Source organism: Sceloporus occidentalis, unplaced genomic scaffold (genome assembly GCF_023333645.1).
Source record: "Sceloporus occidentalis isolate IW3139 unplaced genomic scaffold, rSceOcc1.0.p SCAF_202, whole genome shotgun sequence".
Classification (NCBI taxonomy): Eukaryota; Metazoa; Chordata; class Lepidosauria; order Squamata; family Phrynosomatidae; genus Sceloporus; species Sceloporus occidentalis.
In genome coordinates, this window is record NW_028317182.1 from 407,587 (window position 1) to 425,999 (window position 18,413).

Here is an 18,413-nt window from a genome sequence, read left to right on the forward strand (position 1 = left end):
ATAATAGAACAATCCATAGGGGGAAAATGGTTTATTATTATTTTATATGTTGTCATCTGCAAGAATAGTGTTTGCTCAGAGATAGAAAAGTAAAGAAATTCCTTCAAAAGAAGATTGGATATTTAAGCTTCTGGACATGATGGAAATGGACAAACTCTCAAGAGGAATTAGAAATTAACCATCAAATTTATATAAAGGAGACTGGAATAATATAACTGAATATCTCCAGAAGCATGGAGGGAAAATGTTACTTTAGAGACAAGACTAATTTAATTTGAAGTGTTTTAATTTATTCAAAGAAATATAACATCGGTAAAACAGAAGTATGTTGGGAGGTTAAAAGCCCAATGATGTTGAGTTTAATCTAATGAGAGCGATTTTGTATCAACTGTTTTACAATTTAAATGAGGCCTGAAAGAGAAAATAAATGATTTGTAAGGATAAGGATAAGTAGAACAATATATATTTACTTTTTACTTATTAACAGATAATTAAAAACGAATGAGATAGAAATAAAAGTTAGTGTGGTAGTTTGGAAGCAGCGGATGGTAAATGTAATAGGTTTGTCTTTAACCCTCAGTGCTATGGAATCCTGGGATTTTGCCTTTGGACACTTAGCCTTCTCTGCCAGAGCGCTCTGGTGCCACAACGAACTACAAATCCCAGGATTCCACAGGATGGAGCCAGGAGAGTTAAAGTGGTTTTGAACTGGATTATGTCTGCAGTGCAGATACAGCCAGAGTCGGTTGTAAAAGGGCAGAAGCACCCAAGTCTTGCTTTTACCTTCCTAATAATGGGTTTCATTTAAAAAAAAGAAGCAGTTTGTTTTTCTGTCTAATTCTTATTTTTGTTGTTATTGTTTGTTTCTGTGTTTATTTGGGAATAATATGAGTTATTCTGGTCTGCCTCCTTCCTTCTTCCCTGAAAATGTCTTAATAAGGAAACTGGGGAGACTTTTAAAACCTCCCAAAGGAGCTACTTTTGGCCTTTTTTGGGGGACTAGCCTCCTCTTAGAAGCCAAAGCCTGATGTTTGTGAAGAATAATAATAAGGCTTGTGTTAAAACTATCCTCCCCATTTCTGATCCCTTTTAAAACCCATGTTCCCCAGAAGGAGCAGAGCTTTGTAATAAGAAAACCCTCTCAGAAAAGACACACAAAAGACACACAAAGAGACACACTTCCTTCCTTTTGGCCCAAGGAGCCTGGCCTCCTTCTGACTCTGGAGCCTCAGGAGAGAAAGAGAAGCCTCTGTTCAACTGAGGCCTCAGAGAAGGTTCCAGAACATTATTCCCAACAGTCAGAAGCAGCACAAAATGGCTGCCAGAAAAATAAATGGCCACCGGAACACAAAATGGCTGCTTGAAAACAAAATGGCTGCCGGAACACAAACTGGATGCCTCTGCCTTATGATTATTAAGGTCTGGCGGCAGTTCCATCCTCTCCCCCGCAGGCCTGATAATATCATCATCATCATCACCACAAGCACCATTGCTACAGCATGAGAGCCACCATTAAAAGCATTGAAATCCCTTTGGGGAGTCATAATCTCCCACCTTCAGAGAGAGTGGGCCTTGCCTAGAAGGACTGCTGGGCCTCCTTCCTCCCCTCCTTCATGGCAGTGGCCAAAGGAAAGCAGCAGCAGCAGTAGACCCAAGACAGGCCCAGCCAGAGCTCAGGGCAGCAGTGAAGCCTAGTGGTTCCAGGCCTTGTCTCTCTGCTCTCACTCCACTCCTTCCTCTCTGTCTGTTCTCCCTCTAAAACTCTGCTCCTTTCTCCTCACTCTCTCTCTTCCACGCGCAGAGCTATATAGAGAAGCAGAAGCTCCGCCTCTTTTTGAGGCTGGCCAATGGGGGCAGAGCATCTGGAAGACCCCGCCCCCTGTGTTCCGGCGTCCATTCTGTGTTCTGGCAGCTATTTTGTGTGCTGCTTGTGACTGTGGGGAATAATGTTCCAGAACCTTCTCTGAGACCTCAGTTGAACAGACCATTGGCTTCTCTTTCTCTCCCTGAGGCTTTAGAGTGAGAAGGAGGCCCAGCTCCTTGGGCCAAAAGGAAGGAATGTTTCTTTGTGTGACTTTTGTGTGTCTTTTCAGAGTTCAATCCTATATATACATATTATCAGACATAACTCCAGAGAGTGTTAGCCTTTTGGATGCCAGAAGGTTCCTCTCATTCTTCAATCCAAGAAGCAACACCTCAGCTGCCTTCTAGAAGATAAAGCAAAAAGGCTTCCAAAAGGACTGAAGCCTTGGACAAGTCACACTCTCTCAGCCTCAGAGGATGGCCATGGGAAACCCACTCTGAAGAAACCTGCCAAGAAAACCCCTTCAGAGATTCCCATCAGGTCACCATAAGACCTGGAAACAACTGGAAGGCACACACACACCAGTCACAATAATGGGAAATAGGTGCAAGTCTTGCCCTGTGCAAGTCACACTCTCTCAGCCTCAGAGCACAGTAGTGACAGGAATCGCTCAGCCAAGTGTGCCCCCAGTCTTTCACACTGCAGCAGCCATGGAGCACTTGATGGTGGAAAGGTCAACAGTGCCCCAGCCACCAGCCACTGCCTTCTTTGCGGAGGCAACGGTTGGGCAGAGGCTCAAGCCCATGGCGGCTCCCTTGATCCCAGCCATTAAGCCCTGAAGCTGACAGGAAGGTTAGGATTCATTTCTTCCCTGCAGAAGTCACACTCTCTCAGCCTCAGAAGAGGGCAGGGACAGACCTCCTCCCCAGCCTAAATCTTGGAATTTAAGAATTGATCCAAGGACAGGATGGGCAGGAGACATCTGCCCCTTTTCTGGAGGGACTATTTTGGATCTAGGATCCATTTTAAGGCCAACAGGCTAAACGTAAACACTGATCTCTGTCAGAGTCCTTGGTGAGGAGATAGGTTTGATCCTGCTATAAATCTGTGGATATAAGGATTCAATAGTACCAGCGGATCCACATATGCACACGTTCAGAACAAGACTGCACCTGTCTATTCACAAGCAAGACTCACTGAGGTCAGGACAAGCATGTTGTTGTTGTTGTTGCTGTTATTGCAGTGTGCCTTGGCAGGAATTCTTCAGAGTGGTTTTGCCATCATATCCATCCACTGACGGCTGAGAGAGTGTGGCTTATTGCCCCAGTTCATCCAGTGGGTTTATACAGCCAAGCCTGTACTCGAACCCTGGGCTCCAGAGTCACCCAGGACATGATTTGGTTTCCTGGAAATACAGTGTTCAGAGGAAGCCTTTTGTTGCTGGACTAAGACTCTGGAGACCAGAGTTCAGATCTCGTTTGCTTAGCTTCAGTGGGTGGCAAAGGCAAAAAACCAAGGAGTCTTTAACAACGTGATTTCCAGAACTATATCTCTCAATCCTCCCTCCTTCTAAGGATCTCTTTTCACTGCCCTCCCTGCCAGGATCTCCCCCCAACTCTAGGATTCTGTGTATTCCTGCATGGCAGAAGGGGGATGGACTGGATGGCCCTTGGAGGTCTGGGATTCTGTGTATTCCTGCATGGAAGAAGGAGGCTGGACTGGATAGCCCTTGGAGGTCTGGGATTCTGTGTATTCCTGCATGGCAGAAGGAGGCTGGACTGGATGGCCCTTGGGGGTCTGGGATTCTGTGTATTCCTGCATGGAAGAAGGATGCTGGGCTGCATGGCTCTTCGTGGTCTAGGATTTTGGGTATTCCTGCATAGCACAAGGGGATGGACTGGATGGCCCTTGGGGTCTAGGATTCTGTGTATTCCTGCATGGCAGAAGGAGGCTGGACTGGATGGCCCTTGGGGGATCATTTCCAATTCTAGGGCTCTCAGATTTTCTTCTCTTCCCATTTTATAGAGGACAAATGACTTTGCTTCAAACTCAGTTGGCACTAATTAAAGCAGTGTGTCCTAACCCCATTTGGGACTTTCGGCCCTTGCCTTCCCCACTTCAGCCTCTCTAGACCAAAAGAATTCTGCAGAACTTAAAAGCCTCCATCTTATTCTAGGCTCAGAAGTGGTTAATAAGGGAGATCCTTTGCAGTCCATGCCTCTGGCCACCCTCTTTGGGGTCCCTTCTGACTTTGGGGCCCTTTCATCTTGCATTAGGGATTCCCTATAGGCCTCCACCTGCCAAGTGCCAAGTGCTGAGGCAGAGGCAGCCATTTTGTGTTACGGCGGCCATTTTCTGCTGTTTGTGACTGTGGGGAATAATATTCCAGAACCTCTGAAGCCTCAGTTGAATAGAGCCTCCTCTTTCTCTCCTGAGGCTCCAGAGAGAGAAGGAGGCCAGGCTCCTTGGGCCAAAAGGGAGTCAGTGTGTTTCTTGGTGTGTCTTTTGTGTCTCTTTCCAGAGAGGGGTTTCTTCTACAGAAATGGGGAGGATGGTTTTAATAGAAGCCTTGTTATTCTTCACAAATATTGGGCTTTGGCTTCTAAGAGGAGGCCAAAAAGAGCTCCTTTGGGAGATTTTAAAAATCTCCTCCCTTTTCTTATTAAGAGATTTGCAGGCAAGAAGGAAGGAGGCAGACCAGACCATCTTATATTACCAAGAATGAAACAAACAAACAAAACAAGAAGAACAAAAATGAGGATTAGACAGAAAAACAAACTGCTTATCTTTTAAAAAGTAGAACCATTTTTAAGGGTAAAAATCAGCCTTTGGTGCTTCTACACTTTTACAACTGACTCAGGCCGTATCTGCACTGAAGAAATAATTCAGATCGAAACCGCTTTAACTCTCCTGGCTCCATCCTGTGGAATCTTGGGATTTATAGTTTGTTGCGGTATCAGAGATCCAGAGCCACCCAAGGCAAGGCTCTCCAGGGCTCTCTTGGCTCTCCTTTGCTTGCGAATTCAGTGGGCCCCTGGAGCGTATACCAAAATCCGCGTATGCTCAAGTCCATGCGTGCAGACATTTGGGACAAAAGTCCCTCTCCTCTCCTCCCCTCCCCTCCCCAACTTTTTGCCTCCCCGCCGCCACGGTCGGGGGAAAGGTCGCGTGGGGGCCTCCAGCCCACCATCTGGTCCTTCCGCAGAGGTGGCAGTGATTGTGGCGGTGGCAGCGAAGAGGAGGCGGAGGAGCAGCGCCAGAGGCCTCCTCTCCATCTCGGCCTGCATGCCCCCGATGCTGCCACCGCAGAAGGGCCGGGTGGTGACTTGGAGGCCTCTTGGCCTCCAGTAGCCCCACATGGCCCTCGCACAGAGACAGAGGTGGTGGCAAAGAGGAGGCCTCTGGCATTCTCCTTGGCCTCCTCTCCACTGCCACCATCACCAACACAGGAGGTGCCGGCGGCGACGGCGGAGAGGAGTCTGAGGCTTGGCCTCCTTGCAGCCGCAGCTCCACTGCCGCCCCCCAATGCGAAAGGCCGGGTGCAGCCTGGAGGCCTCTTGTCCAGCTTGTTTCATGTTTTTGTTTTATATACAGTACTGTTTAATTTGGTTAAATGCTATTAAGGGACATATCTATGAGATTCTATGATATGGGGTGCACTATAAACCTTTTAATAAATGAACAGGGATTGCAATCCTATATATATATATATATATATATATATATATATTATCAGACATAACTCCAGAGAGTGTTAGTCTTTTGGATGCCACAAGGTTCCTCTCATTCTTCAATGCAAGAAGCAACACTTCAGCTACCTTCTAGAAGATAAAGCAAAAAGGCTTCCAAAAGAACTGAAGCCTTGGGCAAGTCACACTCTCTCAGCCTCAGAGGATGGCCATGGGAAACCCACTCTGAAGGGACCTGCCAAGAAAACCCTTTCAGAGACTCCCATAAGGTCACCATAAGACCTGGAAACAACTGGAAGGCAGACCCCAAGAACAACATTGGGAAATGGGTGCAAGCCTTGCCTTGGGAAAGTGTAATGACTGGGCTCCAGTCAATGGAAGTCTTTTTCAGGCAGTAAAGGGAGATTTATGCAAATGCAGAGTGACATCACTGCTACGGAAGGCTCTCTTGACCAATCAGAGAGCAAGATAAAGGTTCTTCTGGAAGCTTCCGTGAGAAGGAGATATAAGGCCTGAGAGACCAAGAGACAGTTGGGGGAATTGTGTCGGTTGGAGATCGAGAGAGAGAGTTAAAGAGCGGATCTTGGAAGTTAGGCTGAGAATTGGATGTTTAGGTTTATTTATTATTATAATAGCTTGTAGGAATTGAATATTATATACTTACAAATATTGTACCTGCAAGACTCTTAATATCTTGTATGACTTATATTTTAGTTATGTTTTGTTATTTATAGTAAATATCTCCTTGGAGTATCTACTACTCAACACTCCTTTTACACATGATTTGGCTCGGTTGATGCTTGGGAAGATCAGTAAAATAGTAGAAATAAGTCTCCTTAACTGGTCCCAGTGTAGGTTAAGGGAAATCCTTTTATATTTCACTGGGAGGTGGAGAGAGAGAGAGAGAGAGAGTGTGTGTGTGTGTTTTGGAAAGGATTAAAGTGGAGAGATAAAGGTTAGAGTAAGAGCTGAGGCAAGAGAAAAGTGACCCCTCTTTAGAATATTTTTGTTAGTATAAATAAAGGATGAAAGATGAATATGTAAAATAGAAATGCATAAGTAGGTATGTGTGTGTGTATATATATATATATATATATATGTATGTGTGTGTTTGTATATGAAGATTGATATATGTGTGTTTGGATATATGTTTTAATAATAAAATATTTTTAAAAATTAAAAAATAAATCACTGGGAGGTGGCAGCGTGATTTAAGGAATTTAACAATTTGTAAGCCACTTTGATAGCCTTTTGGCTGAAGAAAGAGCAGTATAAAAGTATTATTATTATTATTATTATTATTATTATTATTACAGGGCTGCAGTTTGGCTTCTTGGACCACCGGAGATCATCACAGTGAGTCAGTTGGAAAAGCCCATCTCACTCCAGAAAACAAAGGTACTTGAGGAGTTTGCACTCTACATCTTTCTGTAATAATAGCTACAAAACTGATAATAGCATTTGGGACATTTAGTCTTTTAAAAACAAATAATGCAGATTTAAATGCTGCTTTGAAACCTCTTTCCATCTGCCAGCTTTGCGCTGGTTTTGAGGGGAAATGAGAAAGTGTTGGGAGGGAGGGACTGCCAACAGAATTAGGAGATGCATTGCAGGCTATGGACAGTTTGCGGCCAAGAAAGGTCCAAAACACACGGCAGCAATAGTCCAGTTTGAGTGTGCTTTAACTGCCCTGGGCGAGTGCTAGGGAATCCTGGGAAATGGAGTTTATTGTGGCACCAGAGGTCTCTGAAAGAGAAGGATCAATGTTTCACAAAACTACATTTCCCAGAATTCCCTAGCACTGAGCCAGGGCAGCTAAAGTGGTCCCAGTCCTGCAGCTGGACTGGCCTCCCTGAGCGGTCAAGACCTGAGCTGGGTTGTGGATGATGGGCTCTCTTGATATTAATATCAATATCTTTCACTATTGATTGTAATTAAGGAGGGGATCAGGTTCCTCCTTTCAATAGCATCAGGAAAATATTTAGCTGTTGTTAACATTCAGAAATCCTGTTTGGGGACTTTTTGTGTTCTCACAGCCATCGGGTGCGATCAGGAAAACCTTTCTGTATTGTTTAGGTTCAGAAATCCTGTTTGGGGTCCCTTCTGACTTTGTGGCCCTTTCATCCTCCATTTTGGGTTCCCTGAAGGCCTCAAACTGCCATCTGCCACGCACTGACGCAGAAGCAACCGTTTTGGGTTCTGGCAGCCATTTTGTGCTGCTTGTGACTATGGGGTATAATGTTCCGGAACCTTCTCTGAGGCCTCCTCAGTTGAACCAAGAGGCTCCTCTTTCCCTCCCTGAGGCTCCAGAGTGAGAAGGAGGCGAGGCTCCTTGGGCCAAAAGGAAGGCAGTGTGTCCCTTTCTGCCACTGGCCCTCCATTTTGGGGAGAAGGAAGGAAAGAAGGAAGGAAGGAAGGAAGGAAGGAAGGGGTCTGAGAAAGGGGAGGCAGGGCCAGTGCGGAGGCTGGGCTTTGGGGGCTGGGAGAAAGAGGTAGAGCAAGAGACCCTCCCTTTGGACCCTAGCTGGGGAGGGTCCACCGGTCCTTGCCCCCCCCCCCTTTGGGAAAGGAGACCCCCTCAGCCCCCTGGACTCACTCCTGCCACTCATTCCTAGAATGGCTGGGACTCAGAGGAGTTTCCTAGGCATTGTCACCTTCTGCCCTCCATGGCCATTGGCACTGACCTTTCCCCATTGCCTTCCCTCCCTCAGCCCTTGGACCTCTCCTCCTTCGCATTCAGAGCAACCCTTCTCTACGGCTGAGGAGACTGCCTCTGACCCAGGGAAGCTCCGGCCTTAAAGGACTGCAGAAGAGCCCTTTCTGGGGCTGCAGGAATCAGGGTCTTTGTACTGAAGGTAGGCCTTTATTCCTGGAGCTGGAAGAGGTCCTTTGTTTAAATGCTTCAGTCCAGGATTGTGTGGAAGGGCTGCAGCTGAGACAGTGAGCCCATGCTTTGCAGGCATAAAGTCCCAAATTCAGCTTCTGGCAGCATTGTCTTCCCAGAATGTGGAAGTGAGATTCCAGACCCCAAAGACACAGTGCGTCACTGAGTCCTTTTTATGGGGACTGTGTGTACGTGTTGTTTACTAGAACTCTGTGAGGTATTTTTTCCTCTGGGTTTATAAAATGAATTTACATAGGTCTTCACTTCCCAAAAATGAGCATAATCCAGGATGCAATCTTCACTCATAAACCTATACATTTATAGATTTTTGTTGTATAAGTGCAACATATTCAGCAGTGTGCATCTTTTTAAAAAATATACAAGGAAAAGTGAAGAAATTGTGATTTTGACAATAGATCCTTTCAGAAACACTGCACACAAATGTACATGCCTCAATTTCTGTGTGGCTTTAGCAAACATAGGGAGGAGGTACATACCTCATGCTCCTGCTATGACTGACACACACAAACACACAAATCTTGTAATTGCACATTTGTAAACTGCTTTGATCTTTTTGGAAAGGTGGTATACACAAAATTTTTATTATTATTATTATTATTATTATTAACACAGCAGTTAAACTCAGAGATTTTTCTCATTTGCAGAAATGAAATGATTATTTTCACCAGTGTCTAAATGGGGAAGGGGGCATGATAAGGGGAGGCCATTGATCAGATCATTGAAAAAATACAGGTGTTATCCAGGCCAGGGGCCAGTGTTTCTCCACCTGGAATATAAATAATAGAATCAAAGAATCATAGAGTTGAGAGAGACCTCAAGGGCCATCGAGTCCAACCCCATTTTGCCATGCAGGAACTCTCAATCAAAGCATCCCTGACAGATGGCCACCCAGCCTCTGCTTAAAGACCTCAAAGGAAGGAGACTCCACTGCACTTCAAGGAAGAAGTGTGTTCCACTCTCGAACAGCCCTTACTATCAGGAAGTTCCTCCTAATGTTGAGCTGGAATTTCTTTCCTGTAGCTTGCATCCATTGTTCTGGGTCCTGTTCTCTGGAGCAGCAGAAAACAAGCTTGCTCCATCCTCAATATGACATCCCTTCAAAAATTTAAACAGAGCTATCATATCACCTGTTAACTTTATCTTCTCCAGGCTAAACATCCCCAGCTCCCTAAGTCATTCCTCATAGGTCATGGTTTCCAAATCCTGCACCACTTTAGTTGCCCTCCTTTAGACACACTCCAGTTTCTAAACATCCTTTTTGAATTGTGGTGCCCAGAACCGGACAAAATGTTCCAGGTGGGACCTGACCAGAGCCGAATAGAGTGGCACTATTACTTCCCTTGATCTAGACATTATGCTTCTATTGATGCAGCCCAAAATCTCTTCTTTGCAAGAATGACATGGGGAACCTTACTGAAATCAAGATATACTATATCCATAGCATTCCCTTCATCTACCAAGGCCTTACTGAAATCAAGATATACTATATCCATAGCATTATCTTCATCTACCAGGATCATCTACCGAGATTAGATTTGTCAGGCATGACTTCTTTCTCTGAAACTGATATTGACTTTTTGTGATTATGGCATTGCTTTCTAGATGTTCACAGACTCTCTGTTTAATGATCTGCTCTTTAATCTTTCCATAAAGAAGGTGGTCCTCCTCCTCTTCCTCTGCATGAAAGAGAAATCAAATTCTCATCAGTGATGATGACGCAGAATGGAAAAATTAACATTCCTGCCTTTAAAGTCTTTTTTAAAAATAATTTTTATTGAAACTAAAGTACATACAATGAATTTTATACAATGCATAATTATGTATGTGTATATATATATATATATATATATATATATATATATATTCTACATTCTATTGCAACTTATCGGAATTTAAAGTCTGAGGAGGCCTGAATCCTGTTGGTTAAACCTAGCGTAGACCGACTCAACCCGTAATTGACTGGTGAGTCAATCTATAGGTAAATCCAAGAGACTGAGTGATTCTACTCTGATCAGGACTAAGTATAGGATTGGATACAGGCTAATCTTTAGTCCTATTTGTGGCTAGAACAAGGCATTCCCAAGCCAAGATGGCCAGGCAACAGTGTGGAAAATAGGCACTTTCCACATGGGCAGAGTCACTCTCAGAATTGTGACTTCTCTGCATGCAGAAGGCTGCCATGGGAATTGGTTGTTCCCTTCACATCAGCTCAATCCTCTGGTGCCCCCCCCCCCCGATCCTGGGAGGAGGGCTGGATCCTATGGAAGGGGGGCAACTAGAGAGCTCCTTTCCTGCCCTGCTTGACCGGGGAACTCCCTGGGGGATGGAGGGCAACTGCTTTGGCCAATGGGAGAATGGGAGGCCACTAGGCCAGAAAGCCTGACCCAGCAGAACCCTCTATGCTCCTGTGTTGCTCCCTGTGGAATCAGGCTAGGAAGCAAATGCCCACCTCTGCATTGGCCCAAAGGAGGCATATGTCATCTGCGTGTGTCACCAGCAGGATGCTGTTCTCTGTGTCTTTGAGTGCTGCAGGGTTTCTTGCGAAACCAATCCTAACTCTGGGCCCTTTTCTCAGGACCTTCATCTCGGCCTCCTTGTACACGGCTTTGGGGCCTCTCTTTCTGGAAGTGACCCAAGTGCAGGACCACCAGGACCCCTGCCCACCTGATGGCCAACACAGAGGCCAATCGAAGGGAGTTGGGCTCCAAGAGAAGGAGGCTGCCGAGGTACAACAACTCTTTGGTGAGTCACTATTCTATTAGCTTCATCTGGGTCACTGCTGGGCCAATTTATGAAAGGAAGCAAATAAAGTACTGTCTGAGTTTGGCAGAGACAGTCCTGGTTAATCCTCTGTCATCCCAATATTTCAAGGGCTTTTAAAATGTCCTGGTTTCTCTCTTCTCCTCCCACTTTCCCAATTCTTCAGCTCATTTCAATTTCTGCATAATGATTGCCAAGGAGTTTGCAGCCCATCAACTCAAAAGTGGGGGTTGGAGAAGAAAGAAGGGGGCAGGGACTTGCCCTTGCTAGGAGTCTGAGGCAAAAACAAAGTGTTGTGCCCTTTCCCACTTGTGTGATCTTCTTCATAAACAACTTTGTCCATCTTCACCACTTTCTGCTGTTGCTTTTTAAAAATGACATTCGCCTCTGAAATTTGGCAACAAATGGCTAAATGCACTATAATCTTTGGAGGCTAAATGTACGATACATTTTGGTATAGTCAGTATCCTAATCCATCCTCAATATCCCAGCCATGGCTTAAATTATATTTTTTATTATATTGTATATTGTATTGGAAGAATTTGAGACAAACTGGATCTCAAAGGCAGTAGCTTTTTTCTTGCTAACAGCAATTAAAGTTTATTTCCTGGACTAAATTCTGAGGTGATCAAATAATTTTTGGGATGCATCATGTGCTTCTCCCTCTCCTTTTATTAGTCATTCTCTGGATGAGGGCTATTTTCTATTGCAGGTGACCTTTGCAGATGTGGCGGTATATTTCACTGAGGAGGAATGGAAACTGCTGACGAAGAAGCAGAGACTTATGTACAATGATGTGATGATGGAGAATTACGAGAATGTGGCCTCTGTGGGTAAGGAAGCTGAATTCATTGCCCTTACTATGAAGACTGAGGGCCCTTTCATTCTACATTATCATGGCACTATGATTCCACTTTAGAATTATAGAATCAAAGACCTTAAACAGATAACAAGGACCATCTAATTCAACCCCTTGCCATGCAGGAAACACATTGTAAGCATCACCAGCAGATGGCCACCTAGCCTTTGTTTAAAGACCTTCAAAGACCTTTAAAGACCTTCAAAGAAGGAGCACTTTAGAAATTAATAATAATAATAATAATAATAATAATAATAATAATAACAACAACAACAACAACGAGATGCCACCATGCTCTGAGGGAGTATATTCCACTGTTGAATAGCTCTTACTGTCAGGAAGTTCTTCCTAATGTTTTGGTGGAACCTCTTTTCCTGTGCCTTGCTTCCATTGTTCTATGTCCTTTGCTCTAGAGCAGCAGTATCTCTTCAAATATTTGAACAGGGCTATCCACTCTTAACCTTCTCTTCTCCAGGCTAAACATTCCCAGATCCCTAAACCACTCCTCATAGGGCTTGATGGTTTCCAAACCCTTCACCATTTTTATTGCCCTCCTTTGGATAAACTCCAGCTTCTCAACATCCTTTTTGAATTGTGGTGACCAGAAATGGACACTATATTCCAAGTGAGGGCCTAACCAAAGTAGAACAGAATTGCACTATTACTTCCCTTAATCTATAACACAGAATCAAAGAGTTGAAAGAAACTAGAAAGGCCATCCAGTCCAACCCCCTGCCATAACACTATACCCATATTTATGCAGCCTTGAATCACATTGGCCTTTTTAGCTGCTGCATCAAACTGTTGACCCAGGTTTAAGTTGTGGTCTACCAGGACTCATAGATCCCTTTCACACATAGTTTGTCGTAGCAGCTTTCTGTGAAATCTTGGAATTTGTAGTTTAGTGAGTCATTATTGCTCTCCACTTTCTAAGGATTCTAAATATCCTATCCTAAACTGTCAATTCTAGGATTTTGTGGGAAGGAACCATGGAGATAAATGCTTTTTGATTCCAAATGCTCCTCAGCCCATCCCTGACCAAGATTCCTGGCTTTTTTGGCCCCTCTTCAAGCCTTTTGAGACTCTGGAGAGTCTTCTTGGGTAAAATCCCTCTGTTGGCCCTGCAATGGTTTAGACAACAATGGCAATGTTCTCTAATGTTTCTTTTCCTTCCTGAGCTTGCTTAGTTCCATGGTTGATTCAAGAGGCCCTTTGTTACCCAGAATGCTGGAGTCTGGGGAGGACAGCCGCAAGTGCTATGCTTTTAGGGGAATTAGGTACTTAGTTGAAAGGAGAGATAAAGTTTGGTTGGGGCAAGAGCGACCGTGGGATTCAGCTTAACTATACCAGGCCTGGAAGCACCCAGAACTCCAAAGGCATTTGAAATAGGGTTGGTTTTTTTTGTTTTGTTTTATTGAGCGGAAAAGCATAACACACACACACACACACGTAAGTGTTCACACACACGCACAAGAACTAGATAACAGGTCGGAGTGGTCAAGAGATGTAAGACTTTCTTAATGGTAATACTTTACCTAGGCGGATCTTGATTCCAATGGCTGAGGGTTCGAAATGGGAAGAGAAGTCAGGAGCTCCTGCGACAAGTGGGGTTGGCGGCTTCATTGAGGTGCTTAGCCAAGTAAACCCACAGACTGTCTGTCTGTAATTGGACTGAAGTCAAAGAACAGCCACCCAGGGCAGATATTTAGACGGTAATTGTTGCTTGGGGGCAGAAACCAAGTGTTCAAAAGGGTTTAAATCGCTTTATGATATGTCCTGGGGGGAAGAACGGTCTGAAACCAAATTGAATGCAATGGGTGCTTGGAGCAAATAAATCAGACAAAAAGGATTAGCACACTGGCTCTCGGTCCTTCTTGGCTCTGAATTCCTATCGTGTTCACAAGCCAATATACACCACAATCTGAGGGTGACACTCCCAGATGCAGCTCAACAATAACATAGCAGAGTACGGAAGCAAATATCCAGATATAGATATTTGCAATGCACTGACCACTTTTTACACTAAAAATCTATCTTGAGTTACAAAATAATAGAAATATTTGCAAGCTCTCCTCTCCGAGTTCCTTCAACTTCACCATCTCTTGTACAGACAACTCCAATCCAATCCACACCAATCTGCATGTGAGCTGTATACTGTATTGGTTGTGAGTCACATCCTGGTGCCAAACAGCATGAAGTGACCTCTGCTGTTAGCTTGCATCATGCCTTGGTCTCTGACTCAGCACTCTATGGCACTCTCACAGAATATGATGCCACCTGTCAATCAAAGTATTTTGGCACATGTTTCATGGAATATTGTTTCAACAGGCCTTTGACTATCTGCTTCCATGGATTCCCTCAAGGCAGTCCCCATACAGGCTCTTCCTTGGTAGCTCCTATGAGTAAGGATACAATCGTTCCATGGATTTAGGGGCATAAGCAGAAGGGTCATGGTTGGGTTACTCACAGCAAATTTATTAATTTAATCTCAAATAAGGAGGGGTTAATGAGGGCTAAATCATGGGGTAACACCCTCCTCTCTTAACTCTGATTTTCAGTCTTATCTGTCATTGTCCTTATTTACAGAAGAACATTTGAGTCATCAGAGAGTCTACACCGCAAAGATGTCACATAAATGCCACCATTGTGGGAAATGTTTTGCTTACAAGTCAATCCTTGTCATACATCAGAGAATCCACACAGGAGCAAAGCCATACAAATGCAAACATTGTGGGAAATGTTTTTCATCGAAATCTTACCTAGTGATACATCAGAGAGTCCACACTGGAGAGAATCCGTACAAATGCCAGCATTGTGGGAAATGTTTTTCTCAGAGGTCAAACCTAGTGATACATCAGAGAGGCCACACTGGAGAGAAGCCATACAAATGCCAGCATTGTGGGAAATGTTTTTCTCAGAGGTCAAGCCTAGTGATACATCAGAGAGGCCACACTGGAGAGAAGCCATACAAATGCCAGCATTGTGGGATATGTTTTTCATTGAAATCAAACTTAGTGATACATCAGAGAGTCCACACTGGAGAGAAACCATACAAATGCCAGCATTGTGGGAAATGTTTTTCTCGTAAATCAATTCTAGTGATACATCAGAGAGGCCACACTGGAGAGAATCCGTACAAATGCCAGCATTGTGGGAAATGTTTTTCTCAGAGGTCAGTCCTAGTGACACATCAGAGAGGCCACACAGGAGATGATCCATACAAATGCCAGCATTGTGGGAAATGTTTTTCGTCGAAATCAAACCTAGTGATACATCAGAGAGGCCACACTGGAGAGAAGCCATACAAATGCCAGCATTGTGAGAAATGTTTTTTGTCGAAATCTTACCTAGTGATACATCAGAGAGTCCACACTGGAGAGAAGCCATACAAATGCCAGCATTGTGGGAAATTTTTTTCGTCGAAATCATACATAGTGATACATCAGAGAGGCCACACTGGAGAGAATCCGTACAAATGCCAGCATTGTGAGAAATGTTTTTCGTCGAAATCAAACCTAGTGATACATCAGAGAGTCCACACTGGAGAGAAGCCATACAAATGCCAGCATTGTGGGAAATGTTTTTCGTCGAAATATTACCTAGTGATACATCAGAGAGGCCACACTGGAGAGAATCCGTACAAATGCCACCATTGTGAGAAATTTTTTTCGTCAAAATCATACCTAATGAAACATCAGAGAGTCCACACAGGAGAGAAGCCATTCAAATGCCAGCAGTGTGGGAAAGGTTTTTCTTGGAAGTCAGACCTAGTGAAACATCAGAGAGTCCACACCGGAGAGAAGCCATACAAGTGCCAGCATTGTGGGAAATGTTTTTCTTCAAAGTCATACCTTGTGTTACATCAGAGAATCCACACAGGAGAGAAGCCATACAAATGCCAGCATTGTGGGAAATGTTTTTCTCAGAGGTCAAGCCTAGTGATACATCAGAGAGTCCACATTGGAGAGAAGCCACACAAATCCCAGACGTGAAATGACATTATTTTTCTCAAGAAGGAATACAAAGAATATATTTTCAATACGCTGGTGATAAGAAAAGACCCTTGTGATTTTGTGTGTTAGGTTTGTGTGTCCATATGTCTGTTTAAGTTTTAAAGTTATATTTTGTTAAGGTTTGCTTTTAATTGCTATTAGTATATTTCTTTGCTTTAGTTTATAAATTTGGCTGGGGATTATGGGCTGTGGAATAGGTTAGCTAGATAGAGGGGTGGGATTTCTTGCAGCTGGCTAGAATAGTTAAGGGAATGATAGCTTTTGGAATTCGTGGGATGTTGGATGAAGAAAGTTGGCAGTGAGTATTAACATAAAGAGGGCTAGTTTCTGGGCATGGCAAAGGGGGCTTTTTTACCTATGAGGCGTAGACTGTGGGGATTGGAGGTGGGGGCTAGGTTTGGAAGAGGTTGGAGTTTTTGGTTTTAGGGATTTAATGTAATCTTTGGCTTGGGGAGGGCAGCTCTGATTTAAAAGCTGAATTTCTCACTATGTGTTCTTAATAAAGTTCTTTGCTGTTTCAACACACTGGACTTATTCGTAGAATCATAGAATTGTAGAGTTGGAAGAGACCACTAGGGCCATCCAGTCCAACCCCCTGCCATGCAGGAAATCCAAATCAAAGTATCCCTGACAGATGGCCATCCAGCCTCTGTTTAAAGACCTCCAAGGAAGGAGACTCTATCACCCTCCGAGGAAGTGCATTCCACTGTCGAACAGCCCTTACTGTCAGGAAGTTCCTCCTAATGTTGAGGTGGAATCTCTTTTCCTGCAGCTTGCATCCATTGTTCCGAGTCATGTTCTCTGAAGCAGCAGAAATCAAGCTTGCTCCCTCTTCAATATGACATCCTTTCAAATACAGTAGGACCTCGGGTTACGAAATTAATTCGTTCCGCGGCGCCGTTCGTAACCTGATACATTTCGCAACCCGAAAAGGCGCTGGAAAGCCGCTAGGCGCGCTTCACATTTGAATTTCGCACCGAAAAAAATTTCGTAACCCGAAAAAATCTTCGTAACCCGGAACAGTTTTTTTAAATCTAACTTTTTCGTACCCCGGAAATTTCGTAACGCGGTCAATTCGTATCCCGGGGTACCACTGTATTTAAACAGGGCTATCATATCACCTCTTAACCTTCTTTTCTCCAGGCTAAACATCCCAAGCTCCCTAAGTCATTCCTCATAGGGCATGGTTTCCAGACCCTTCACCATTTTTGTCGCCCTCCTTTGGACACGCTCCAGTTTCTCAATGTCCTTTCTGAATTGTGGCGCCCAGAACTGGACACAATATTCTAGGTGGGGCCTGACCTAAGCAGAATACAGTGGCACTATTACTTCTCTTGATCTAGACACTATACTTTTATTGATGCAGCCTAAAATTGCATTGGCCTTTTTAGCTGCCGCATCACACTGTTCACTCATGTTCAACTTGTGGTCTACTTGGACTCCTAGATCCCTTTCACACGTAGTTTCATTCAGCCAGGTGTCACCCATCCTATATCTGTGCATTTTATTTTTCTGCCCTAAGTGCAATACCTTACATTTCTCCGTGTTGAATTTCATTTTGTTAGCTTTGGCCCAGCTTTCTAGTCTATTCGGGTCATTTTGAATCTTGATCCTGACCTCTGGGGTATTAGCTATTCCTCCTAATTTGGTGTCATCTGCAAATTTGATAAGTATGCTCCCAATTCTGTCATCCAGGTCATTGATAAAGATGTTGAATAGCACTGGGCCCAGGACAGAGCCCTGTGGGACCCCACTGGTCACTTCTCTCCAGGATGAAAAGGAGCCATTGTTGAGCAGCCTTTGGGTTCAGCCGGTCAACCAGTTACAAATCCATGTAACAGTTACCTTGTCTAGTCCACATTTTACAAGCTTATTTGCAAGAATGTCATGGGAAACCTTGTCATTGATGGACAGTTGTGAATTTGCACAAAACTGACACTTTCTTCTCTCCCCAGTCCTCAGCTCCATTCCCAGCCACAAGAACAGAGGCAAACACACACACACACACACACACAAACTCACACTCAGAGAAACAGAGCTATATGTACAAAGCAGAGCCTTCCCAGCCTTTCTCTCCTGAGTCCAGCTCCACTGCTTGGGGTCCATTCTGGAAGGAAGGAAGGAAGGAAGGAAGGAAGGAAGGAAGGGCATACTACTTCCTTTCTTCCAAAGGCCAAGAGTGGAATCAGCAGCAGCAGCAGCAGCAGCAAGGGCCATGCAATCCCTGCGCATACTCAGGAGTGGCCTTTGGTTGCTAATGTGCATGCAGAGTTTCAGCCTCTGAAGCCATTGCTGCCCTCACAGCCTGCTCTGAGGGAGGGAAGTGGAGGACAGCCCTTGTTGGTTTGAAGGATTTGCTGCAGGGTCTTCTGGTGGGAGGGGT

The 18,413-nt window shown here is 44.4% G+C and overlaps 2 protein-coding genes across 2 annotated transcripts in view; one reads left to right on the forward strand and one right to left on the reverse strand.

Annotated features, from left to right (window-relative positions):
• Positions 1-18,413, reverse strand: part of LOC149278062 (uncharacterized) — a 498,960-nt gene that overhangs the window by 56,860 nt on the left and 423,687 nt on the right. The window lies entirely within an intron of this gene.
• Positions 14,631-16,148, forward strand: LOC149278064 (uncharacterized). The gene has a single exon (XM_089502422.1). The coding sequence runs from the start codon at positions 14,642-14,644 to the stop codon at positions 16,007-16,009; it is 1,368 nt and encodes a 455-aa protein (XP_089358548.1). The 5' UTR covers positions 14,631-14,641; the 3' UTR covers positions 16,010-16,148.

Bases quoted from the DNA above. Each gene is read 5' to 3' on its own strand.
- LOC149278064 (XM_089502422.1), top strand. From the start codon at position 14,642: ATGTCACATAAATGCCACCATTGTGGGAAATGTTTTGCTTACAAGTCA.